We start from the raw sequence: 12,749 nt of genomic DNA, 5'->3' as shown, positions 1-12,749 counted from the left end.
CTGACAAAAGCACAAACTCCGAAATGCTCAATCTCGCTCTAGCCAAGATGCTCCACAGAGATACAGGCATGCCAAACTCTCCCACATGCTTGGAAACACAAACAGACTCAACAGCATTATTTATATTTTGATATTTTCAGTTACTAAAGATATGTGATAACAAATTTTCCATTTAAAACCCAGGGTTGCCAATCTAATTTAGAAATATTTTTTGGGAAATTTGTAGAAAATCTCTTAACATCCATCCATCAGTTAATCAGATCTCATTTTCCAGATGTCAGCTGCAAATTTTCTTCTATCCTCGATTTTAGATGGTTTCTTCAATACTATACCTGCTAAACAGCATGTTTGCCTTGTCATTGTGCACATTTAGCTCAAATAACTAAAGAGGTATTTCTGTTCTCCTCTTTGATATAAATGCGGCGCACAAAAAAATAAAAACACCTGTTGGTATAACAATATAATTCAACACCACAAACAGCCGCCTCCAAGTTAATGAAAACCATACAGTTAAAACTATCACATATCTAAAACAGTTTCTGCAATACCTGAGCATGGTCTCCTTCATGAATGCGGGATTTATCGCAGGACTTTGTATTAGATAGCATTTGTTTTAGCTAGGTATGCCTAACAGCCAGACCTGGCAGCTGGGTGTCCTGTGAAAGCTCATAAATTCTTATTTTAATACCAGATAAGGGCAGCAGGGGGCAGACAGTGTTTGGCAGGAGAAGCAGCTGGTGCCAGCCAGATGATAGGAGAGGAATTCACCCTCAACCATTCATGAACTTGGTGAGTGTGTGTGTGTAGACACTGGTGATAGAGCCCAAAGACTCTAATTTTTCATCCTCCTTAATGTGCAAGTTTTGATAAGAAAATTTGCTGCTTCTTTGCGATTTGTCAAAGCCAACATCTCACACCGACCAAGTTACCCACATGGTTTAGGCAAGTGGAGGCTAATCGAGGATACACTGAAATAGCTTACTGGATGCTGCGTCCAGGTGATTTCCAGAGGGGCTGCTGGTAAACTACTATCAGATACATTCAAAACTACCCTTAGAATTACAAGTTAGAAGACACAGACTCAATTACAAACCAATCAAAAAACAAACAAACAAAAAAAGGAACGTTATTAGATGGGTCCTGCAGGGTGTTGCAACACCTGTCATCATAAAACCTTTCTGTCTTCATCTTGAGATTCCACTATCATCTCATCTCTATCTACTTGACACACGCAAGTCAGACCTGTGGTATGAGTTGACAAAGAAATATAAGCAAGTATAAGAAAAATTTTGACACTTGATCGGAAATATGAACACCCGCCTATAAAACCTCAACTCTTCATCGGCCCATCCTGACTGGGAAGGCAACAAAACCTTGCAAGGACAAGTTGTCAAAATGAAATACTTCATCTTCTCATGTCGTTGGCTGTGCAACTGCTGTGTGTGAGGTTTACTGTGTGGAACAGTTGAGGCGACACTCTGACAGCTGCACACAGATGGACTCAAGAGAAACAGAAATCAGCTGGTTAAAACAGCAGCTGTGGGTGAGCGCACACAACTGAGGTATACTGGCAGTATCTTGTTTGAGATACCAGCGGGAAAATGTACAGAAAATTGTTGTTATATTGTTGGATTAATGAATACATAAAATTTGCTCTATTGAGTTGTTGCAGTGGTCTTTGTGAACGCTGCTCTGTCACAGCACCTCCACTGCCACTCTCTTCCTCCAGAAGGGATAAAAGTCTGTAAGGAAGTTTAATCAGTCACTGTGGCTTTCAGATTCATTCCAGATCGCTGCCACCAGAAGTCAGACGTCTTGGCTTTTAGAAAAGAAACCTTCAGACTTTTCATCTGTAGCTTTTTAACTTTCAAGATTGTACGTCAGGTTTTTCCCTTTGATGTTCCTTGGATATACAAGCACCTGCAATGCCAATGAGGGGCCACAGAAAGCCACAGTTTGGACTGTGTGAACTCAACAGATAAAACAGTCTGCTGTCTTTTTACCCTCTCTCTCTATTCAATAGCCTCCAAGTATCTTGACAACCTTGCCTGGTATTTTGGCAGCAGTCCCTTGAGTGTTGATGTCAGCTGAGAGAGGGGAGGGAGGGAGTGAGGATGGTGGTGGGGGGACTGAAAGAGAGAGAGAGAGAGAGAGAGGGGTGGGGGGGAGGAGTGAGTGAGCGGGCTATTCAAGGCACTTGTCCTCTGTCTCCCTCAGAGCTTAGAGGAGGGGGAGGCGCACATGCATTGAGAGAGAGACACTCACACACACATATAGCAGCAGCCACATTTTCACAGCGTGCTCTTCAGACTGACAGCAGCAAACGGAGGAGTTGGGAGTCGGCACGATAGAGCGAGGCTCGAACAGAAAGGGGACTGGAAACAAGGGAGGCATCCACAGAGGAGAGGAGACTGCACAGGATTGTCCCCATTTAGTCCCTTTTGGCTCTCCGGGAGCCTTTAAAGGAATCTGCCTTGTACTCCTCTTCAACTGAACTTGCTGTGCACCTTGCGATGGCAGCCCCGCTGGGTCATGGGAACACTGTCTCCCTCTCATCTTGTTCCTCTTATCCTTGGACTACCCTTCTCTGGGCTCTGTTGACCTTTTTAAGTCAAGTGTGTGGCTTTAACCTGGATACTACTCACACCTTGCATAAGCTGGGGGACCACGACACCTTTTTCGGTTTCTCTCTAGCACTTCATCAACAGCTTACCCCAGAGCCCCAGAGCTGGTGAGTAAGTGAATGCGGCACTGAGCATGTCCTGTGTGTCCTGGGTGTTTCTGGCTTACTGTTGGATCGTACTCATTCAGTGTTAATGTGTAGTATCTTGCATGTTCACCTGCTCCTTGTGTACAATGTTCACTATAGCCCACCATGACTTTTCATTTTTTGATTCAGTTAAAAGCTGAACTTAGAGGTGCATGGATACCACAGTCAGCATTTCTGTGCTGCACCAGCCCTTGCATTTGCTAAATCACTGTAACACTCATAACTCAGAACTGGTTGCAGGAGTTGGAGCATGTACAGCATGAGCAGCCTGAGCTCTGAGTTAATAGGCGATGATTTACAGTAAGTGGAGAGTGGATTGCTGAATCAGCTGAAAGGAAGTGAAGGGAAAAATGTTTCTAAGTGATTTTTTTCAGAGCAGTTCAAGTCTAATGCAGACTTCACACCAGGGGTGTGGACATGCTAATGTGTCCTATAGTGTGTTGGCCTGTGTGTGTATATGTTCTCTGATGTGTGTGTGTGTTTGCTTGTGTATGTGACCATGTTTGTTGTCTGATCTGCTGTTTGTCAGCAGCTGTTTTGATGTATCTCTCAGAGTGACTGGAACAGTCATGAGCCTTGTTCCTCTCCTGCAGAAATCATGAATAAATTATAATAACAGGTCTGCCTATAAATCTTTGGGATTGTTTGCTTCATGACTATAAATAAGAGGTGACTTTAATTTTCTTTACCTCAAGCGTTGTGATTAATATTTCATCTTATGAGGTGCCAGTGAGAACAGTTCTGTAATATATCTATAGGATTTTTTTCCCATCAGGCCAGATGTCTGTTCTGTATTTTCCACTACAAATTCAGTTCAGGCCATCCTAACATGTTCCTATACATATACAAACCCTGTACACCTTCAAAAGCTTTTGTTAAACATTTCCTTTTAATGGTGCAGCAAAAGATCCAAAGTAGTAAGACATAAACACAATGCACACAAATGTGAGTAATACATGGATATAACCAGTGGTAGAAGAGGTATTCACAACCTGTACTTAAGTTTCACTGCTGCAATGTAAAAATACCCCATAACAAATAAAACTTCTGGATGTAAAATTCTAATGAAGTAAAAGTATACTGAAACATTGTGAATAAAAAGTATGCAAAGTATCAAAAGTAAGTGTTTGTTGTGGAGAAAAATGACTACTGTGAGTGTTATCTTTATAGTATTGGATTGATAATGCATTTTAAACAGTGTAACTTGGAAAAATGCAATATTTGTGTGCTGTATATAGTTTAAAATTATTTCAAACATTTTGGAATAAGAGAGTTTATTTATTACATCTCCCTGTTTTGGAGCTCCATATTTAACTGTTGGCTACTCAGTTTACTCAGGCTGGAGTCACCCTGTCGCCTGGTAAGACCAGTGACATCAGCCTTCACAGACACACAGACAGTCCGAGTGAGAGTCACGTCAGCCCTCTGAAACCTGCTCACTGTCCAGCAACATTCCTGGAAATTATTTTAAGAACTGAGGAGGAACACAAAGTATTGTATCACCTATTGCTGTGGACCTTTTCCAACTTCAACAGAGGCAAGACTTCTGAAAAAAATACTACACTATGTGGAATTAGCACCAGGAGGAGGCAGTCAGTAAACTAACTGATGTGTTGATGTGATGCACCTACTGGAAGTCACTGGGATGAATAATGTTGTTGCCAGTATGCTGTGACATCAGATCCACTGAATGACTTTATGGTGATTTTTTTCGACATCATCAGCGACATCTACTTTATCTTTAAACAATATACAGGGATGTGGTTATAATTTTAGTTAATGTAGTTATGAAGATTTAAAGTTGCCACATATTGGACAGAAGTCCAGAAATACAGTCAGGAATAATATTCTTTTGAGGAAATTGTGACTCCTATTATTTATTAATTTAATTGTCTAAAATTGAAAGCATGGAATATGAGAAACTGTAAAATCAGCTTGCTGGCTCCTAACATCCCGAAAATCCCAACTTTTTTTTCATCATCCCTTTGGACTGTAGTTTCAAAGCACTTCAGTTTATGTTATTATTAGAGAGATGTATTATTCAGATAGAGCAGCACAGCAATTATCTGTCCTGTCTGAATAATACATTTCCATTAAGCTTTATGATTGTTCCCTCTCTGTGTTACTGCAGCTCAGATTTGGGAGTTTAGTTTCCAAGGTGCTCCTGTTATCGTCTGTTCTTCTCATGTATGTCATGAAACAATTTGCCTCAAACTTATTGTAATTAGATGCCAATGACTCATTTTCTCTTTATATTATGAAGGTTCTCATTACTGTTGCCCGTGGTCATTCTGCGTCACGCTCATTGTGTGTTATCTTGCCGGATTCATTGGTGAAAATGATATTAGTGCTTTGATGCCCTGCTCTGTGCTTACTCATGGCTGTATCATGCAACAATGACATGCTAATAGAAATCAGCTTAGTCATATTGTTAAAGTTGTAGAGTTTCATCCTTTCTGGTTTTGGAGTAGCATACTTTGTTGGAGGCTCTCTTCAAAAGCAGGACCATGCAGCGTTGCAGAATAGATGCTGAGCTTCAGATACAGCTGGCAGATTTATGGAATGAATGTCTTTTTGTTTAGTTTTACAGTACAGTACAGACTTATTATGGGTGCTGCAAACCTACTGCTCCTTTTCACTATGGCGGCAAAGGCCAAGGCAAAGGCCAACCTATGTGACACAATGATCTCATATTGACTGTTGTGCTGTAACGAGATCCTGTTCAGAGACATGTTGGGAGGAAGTAAAAGTATGCCGCACTTAGACACAGATAAGATCCGCGTTCTGGCTTCCTGAACTTTTGTAAGCTTTTGATGTGACTTCTTTTGATTGTTCTTGTCCTGAAGCAGAGGCCTCAAGCTGAACTTAGGGGGCTTCTCCTGCTGCTGCTGATGCCAGACATAGGATGAGATGAGACGGTATTTCAGTCTGAGTTATGTGTGCGTCTGCTATTTATACTGTTATGAAAAGTGCTTCTGCTAATAGTTCACTGCCCAGTGAAGGCAGGAAGCCCACTGAGCTTTATCCCACCACTGCTAATCTCCCTGAATTCTGCTTCTGCCTGTGTATACATCTGCCATATCTCCCTTTCTCTCTCTCTCTCTCTCTCTCTCTCTCTCTCTCTCTCTCTATTTATCTATCTATCAATCTATCTATCTTTACATGTGCATTCAACTCTGAATCATCAGGCTGAAAGTCAATAACTTCTGTGAAATTTCTGTTTCGGGTAGTCAGCATTGTCTGAGTAAAATGCCATCAGCCTTCATGCAGTCATCATCTACTTTGGTCTAAATGCCTTATCACCAGAGATGAGATCCACATGAGCATGGTAGCAGCACTAGGAGAAGACGCTCCTTCATATAGAATGATGAAGAAGTGGGCTACCGAATTCAGATGTAACAAAGAGACCCTGGAAAATGACCCTTATCATGGAAGGCTGGTCAATGATAGCACACAGGACACCAGCTACAAGATCCCCAATACGATCCTGACAGGTCGACACAACACAATGGTGTATTGCCACAGAGCTGGTTAATTATAAAAAAACTATGACATGATAAACTATGGCATGATAAAGCACCAAGTGCTCTGCATATGTAGAGCTCACTGCTAAAGGCTTGTAAATCAAACTGTACCCATCATGTGTGCTGGGAAGCCTTGAGTGTCAGAGTTTTATTCCATGTCTTCATATTGATCTCTGCCTCATGATTTAATGTAAAGGTTTTTCAGTTTTAGAGTGCTTTGAGAAAGGTGGGGGATGGCAGTTCTGATGTAGGTCCCAAATCATCTGTTATTGTTTCCTGCTGAAGGATCTCTGTCCGGCCTTGAAAGACATCTATTGTTCTTACTCTCTGTTCTGACCCAATTGTTGGCCTTCGTTTTGTGTTATATTTTCAATCGCATCAGTAATTTCCCTTTTCTTGATATGTCTTTCATTAGCAAATTTTAACAACGTCTCCCTCTCCTCCGAACACCATGGCAGTTTGTTTTTAGGGGCTGCAAAGCCACACATTGACTGTGGACATTACTAGACTGTTAGGCTGTTGTTGTCAGTAGACATGGAGTTGGAGTTACTGCCATAGGGAAAGTAGAAAATCTCAGGTTGCAGTGAGGTTCACGTTTACCAAAGACTTTGCTTTGGTGCCTTTATGAGGAGAGATACAGTCTCAATGCCAGCTGGGTCACAGGTAGCCGATATAATCCCAGACATCTAGTCTGGAGTTCTGTTTCACTGACTGAGTAAGAATCTAAAACAGGGCTTTCTGAAGCTGAACAAATCCTCTCATTGAACTGGAGGTCTGATTAACACAGCTAAAAAAAACAAGAGTGGAGTGTGGAAGGGATTTTTGGATGATCTCCGAAAGGTTGCAGATTACAAGAGAAGTTAAATGCAAAAGATAAGAAACTCAGCACACTAGTTGATAACATTTAACTGTAGTAAAGCAATAGTTTGACATTTTTGTAAATAAGCTTATTTTCTTTTCTGTTAATAGTTATATACCACCCTCATGTCTGTGGAAACAGGTAGAAGCAACCAGCTTGGTTATTTTTACAGTATCCACATTTATGTGCCAAACTAGTTGATGGCCAGTCGCAGTAACTTCATTTGTCTATGCATAAATGAAAAGTAAATTGAGCGTGGCTGGTGTGTGGATACCTTTAGACAGAAAAAAGACAGCTATTTCTCCCAATTTCCAGTTTTTGCGCTAAGCTAACTGGCTGACCAGTCCATACAGATGGGAGGGTGCATTCATCTCATCTAAGTCTCTACAAGAAAGTAAATCAGCATATTTAACAACATGAATCATAACATTTATTGTACTGTTAAATTGTGAACATTAACAGCCTACCTTTGGTTTTTGCCTCCTCTCAGTACCATTTCTTTTGTTTAATAGATACATAATTGTGGGTAAATGAGGCCCAGCATAATTGCTTCACACATTCACAACACAATGAAGAATTTTTGGGAGCTAATTTGCATTAAAATAGCCATATAAAAGCTGCTTTTTCACCCTCAGTTTTAGAGTTGAGAATGAACCTTCACCCTTTTCCCTCCTTAATTCAATTCATGCTTTTTCTTCTGCTTCTCTCTCTCTCTCCTTCTGTCTTGTTGCTTAATCTCCTAGAGACCATTCATCTGAAAGCCTTGTAAATGTAGGAGCGCACCCTGTTGCAGAACTTATTTATATGAGAGATCATGCGTGAGCTTTACAGTTTGGCCTGCGCACATGCACACACACACACACACACACACACACACGACTAATGCTCTTTACTTACTGCCACTTACTCTCTGTCTATTTAGCATTTTCCCATTCCTCCACACTGGGCTGCCTGGGCCTGGACAAAAGCTCGGCGGGAAGCAGCGCTGCCTGGCAGAGAGCTTTCAGGAATATTACTCTGCAGGCCACATGGCCACTGGAGCAACAGGGACAATCTGCATGGTCAGGAGGAAATATACAACTTAGAGCTGATGGAGGTGCAGAAAAAAAAATGCACCATTTGGCAGTGTAGGAGGAGCAGGAGCAGATTCTCTGCTGCATTTTAGAGATTATTATTATAGATAAAGTTCTGAGAGTGTCAAGTGCATTTTGTTGTATATCAGAACATATAATTATCTTTTTTGCTGTTAATGACTGATGTTTGCTTTCCCTTTGATTTGTTAAAAACTCAGTGAGTTGACCACAGATATTGTATGATGTGTATGTGGATGTGAGTTGAAGGAATGAATAAGTCAGGAAGTCCTCCTCTAAGATTGTGTGTGTGTGTGTGTGTGTGTGTAGTGGTTGTTATTTTTGGGAGGCAGTTGAGTTGACTGGTAAAGATGCAGGTTAATCAATCAGCTGATGGCAGCTCTACTGGGAACTGATATAGAACTGAGATCGGACAGAAGCCATGAAAAGCAGACAGGAACAGGAAATTACAAGGGATGCAGAGGCTTTTTGTTTGTATTTATTAGAAGAGATTTGCTGATTGAGGAGAGCCTTTGGATACAAATAAACTAATTACTTGAACATTTTAAATATTTTTTTTACATAGATGCCTTTTGGGTTATTACTTAGTGAAAGTGATCTTATCTTGTTATTTCCTCAAACAGTTGAACAGTTGAGTTGAATTATAATGTGTTTATTGATTTAATCAGGCTCCACCCCAACAAATAACTTTTACTCAGAGATTTAGAACAAGTGGACTGAATTTTGCAAACATTGCTTACATTAACTGAAATGTTAGCTTGTTAATAAATGGCATCTAATTGTTTAAGAATGATGTAGTAGTAAGTAGGCAGATTTAGAATTACATTTCATAAAATTAACATGCTAAACCTGTTAAAAAAATGCAAAACATTCTGGAAATAACATTACATGCTAAATGGTAGTCAAACTAAATGACTAGTTTAGTTATTAGCATTATTATTTGGTTCTGAATTGCATGAATACTGCTAATTTTTTTTTAAATTTTATATTACTCACTGTATGCACACATAAATCAGCTGTGATGTTGAATAATATTTCTCTGCTGATCCCTGAATTTCATTATGATTTACACCAGATACTGCTTTAATCTCAATTACACAAGCATAAACAGACATTAAAGAGACCCATGAGATTTGCAATAAAGGGAATAAGAGTGTTGCTCTGGCTTGTCAATATGGCTGCCAGTCTTTGCAAAATTGATGGTCTTAGTTTTGTTGGAGGTGAGACACCATTTTTTTAAATCTTACTAATATTGAAGGAAAACCAAAACAAAGCCAACATGACTAGAATGGCAAGGAAACGATTAGCAGCAACTCACTGCACACTTTATTTTGTAATTATGTGGTAAATCAGTCTTTATTGGTTAATTAATCTGCTCTTTGTCCTCTTTGCTTTTCTTTTCTCAGCTGTCTGTTTCCTTTACTCCCTCTGTTTGTATGCATGTATCGCTCTCTCACTCTCTTCACACACGTACTCAAAGGTGCAAGTCAGGTGGCCTCGAAACTTTGAAATGGTCTATTTGTGATTCACTGAAAGAGTTTTTCTGCCTGTGTGAAACACAAATGATGGATGGATGGATAGATCGTGTGCATTACCTGCTCAGTTACCAAAAAAAAATACCCGTTAAAAAAGAGAGAGAAAGAAAGATCAAATAAAACCGAGACAGAATATGAGAGGACCAGACAGATCAATAGATAGATGAGTGGATGTGTATGTGTGTGTGTGTGTGTGTGTGTGTGTGTGGTGGGGGGTTAAAAGGAACAGGGGAACAAGGAAAGAAAGGCAAAGGGGTTATCTCCTCTTTACACTTTGGACCTGAGGGCCAATCATTACCCCATCTAAGTCTGGGAATGGCTGTTCACTTATTGATCAATGGGGCAGGTGGTGAGCTTTGGGGTTGTTAAAGATGCATGTGAAGTGAAGACGGGGTTACAACTGTCTTTTAGAAGGATAATGTTTGGACTGTGTTTGGAAAAGATGAATGTGCTTTTTAGTGATGAGAGAAGTTCAAAGCTTTTTTGAATCTTTTGTGTGTTTTTTTTAATATAATTGATATTAAACTGCCCTTGTGTGTCATTGTCATTGAGCTCAGTGTTTAAGCAGGAAGTTGAGCCACTTCCATGGGCAGTGAACCACAAAATCCCAAAGGGGTTATTGCATGGCTTGGCAGCTGTTTCGGTCACTCGTTTTGCACTTTATCATCCATCACAAAATCCCAGTTTTCCCCTGCCCGGAGTGAGGAGAGAGTTGAGATGCTAAAAACATGATGATTCACAGCTCGGTCACCTCATTCTCAGCTGTCTTCTTCCCGTCAGCAGAACAAAAAGTGAGAAAGCAGCATTTTCTGAAAACAGGCTCTTTTTATGAGGCTGATTGTCACAGTCAGCGGCTGGACAGACAGCAGTCAGCGTGTTGATCCTAAGTTTACACAGTTGTTGAACAGCCTTCTGTTGTCTGGTGTGTATCTGCATGTGTGCGTGAGTGAACAAATATTCCAGTCCATTTGTACAGTCATGCCTTCATTAACATCATGCTTACATGGGTTTTCCTTTGCACTTATAAATGTGTGTGTGTGTGTGCATGTGTGAGTGTGTATTTGTTTGTGTGTGTAGGTCAGAGGTCAGAGTCTTGCCTCAGGCTAACAGAGGGCCCCTGGCCCCCATGCTGATCCTGTAGAGCCACTGTCTATAGTGCAACAGCCTCACACTGCTCTTCAATGGACAGATGTTAAAGGGTGTGAGCAGACAGATTTGGTGGGATCAGCCTAAATAGTTCTGAAAGTGAATACTGGAAATGTTTAGGTTGTATGTGATTCGTTATTTCATAAACTTTATTAGCTTTTAAAGGACCACGCCTGGAAAATTCCTGCGCAGGGTCGGGCTCAAAAAACAAGTTGCATTTGCTCTTTACTAAAATGTCGAGTGTGAAAAAGCTTTTCTCCCCTTTAGCACTCTAAGTGGAGCTTGAGTGCTTGTCACATTAACATCTGAACTGCTTCCCAGTGTTTTTCTCTGTTTCTCGCCCCCTCTTTCTATAAACAAACAAAACAGGACTTCAGGAATTATTGTGAGATTGCAAAATACTTTTCTGCAGGTGTTCATTTTTCAAGATCATCAGGTTGTCAGAGATGGATCAACACTCTTAGCCATAGCTACTTTATACAGTAGCTACAATTTTCTTGATATTTACTAAAAGACATTGGTTATGAGTGTGATATATTGCTGTCCGATCTTCCTCTCACTCTCCTTTATGGAAGCTCTATGTGGGGATGTGACTCTAAGAGTGGGGGAGGAGTGAAGGAGGATGGGATTGTGTGTGTGGGCAGTTGTTGGGGGAGGGGTGGTCAGAAACAGAGAGAATGAGTTTTGGGGTCACTGCACATGATCCCCTCAATGAACACATGGGCATGAGTATGGTGTAATGAGGGTCCTGTGTGTGACTATCCTTTATCTGTGATGATTAGCTGGAAAAACAAGGGTGATTTTTATGGCAGTGGAGGTGGGTTAACGAATCACTGACACATAAGTAGAGGCATATTTCAGGGGTTTTGAAAATGTGTTGTAATAGACTGCAGTTGTTTTGATGAGAGCAGCTGATAAAAAAGGTCATGTATACCATATTCACAATCCCTAGATGCAATCAAAACACCATATAATGAAATACAATATATAATGAAATATGGGATACCCTTAAAGATGTAATAATAGTATAACAATAGTATTTTGTTTAACCAAAAAAGAGGCCCACTTCGATTAAGAGTCTCCATACTAAGTGTCCGTTCTAAGATAACTACGTGACATAAAACATAAGCCACAGAGATTTCCGCAGTACACTATTAATATACTGTTAATTGTAAAAATGAGCAGTCCCAGAATGGAACCCCGGGTTACACAATTCCTCACATCTATAAACATTAGATTTTCAACATCCCACTGATTTAGATTTAGACAATGTATTGCTCTTCATCCCTCTTGCTACACTGGATAGTTTCTTATTGGTTGGTGTTAATTACTTGATTGAACAATGATTGATACCTTGATGGGTTCTCTGACTGGCTGGATGAGCTTCTCTGTTTTATTTTCTAATGGGTATTGGTCTGTTTATTAATTGGATCATTTTCATTTTGACTATAGTAACTCAAAAACTATGTGATGCATTGACACGATATTGTGTACAGCATTTAGTAGCAGTAAGTGAAAAATAATTCTAGTTCTACCAAAAAAATAAATCTAATTAAATGGAGTAACTATCAAGGTTTTAAAGTCTTAGTCTTGTTTTAATCTCACAGGTAACCGGGGGTAGGGGCGTTCGCTGATGCAGGGAGTGCTCAGGTGCATTATCTAATCTGTGAATACAATCCAGCAGTGTAAATTACACAAACACACACACCCTTCAGTTATGCTGGTGCCGGCTCTGTGGTGTCTGAGTTTACTGGGTATATCACTAGACACCATCACCGTCATGCTCAACACCCTGATATCTCCTGCTGGCCCAGTGTACAGCAC

At 40.3% G+C, this 12,749-nt stretch overlaps 1 protein-coding gene across 3 annotated transcripts in view; it reads left to right on the top strand.

The window, feature by feature from the left end:
* Positions 1 to 2,217: 2,217 nt before the first annotated feature.
* itga7 (integrin, alpha 7) overlaps positions 2,218 to 12,749 on the top strand; it is a 30,901-nt gene continuing 20,369 nt past the window's right edge. For all 3 annotated transcript variants that reach the window (XR_006842957.1, XM_046383285.1, XM_046383284.1), the window contains exon 1: positions 2,218 to 2,731. Coding sequence is in view for 2 of the 3 variants with exons in the window: in XM_046383285.1 (XP_046239241.1) it covers positions 2,514 to 2,731 (218 nt within the window). In the remaining variant the exon portion in view is untranslated. The remainder of the gene's footprint in view (positions 2,732 to 12,749) is intronic.

The sequence above is a fragment of the Scatophagus argus genome, chromosome 3, assembly GCF_020382885.2.
Source record: "Scatophagus argus isolate fScaArg1 chromosome 3, fScaArg1.pri, whole genome shotgun sequence".
NCBI lineage: Eukaryota > Metazoa > Chordata > Actinopteri > Scatophagidae > Scatophagus > Scatophagus argus.
This window is presented reverse-complemented; position numbering and strand designations above follow the sequence as displayed.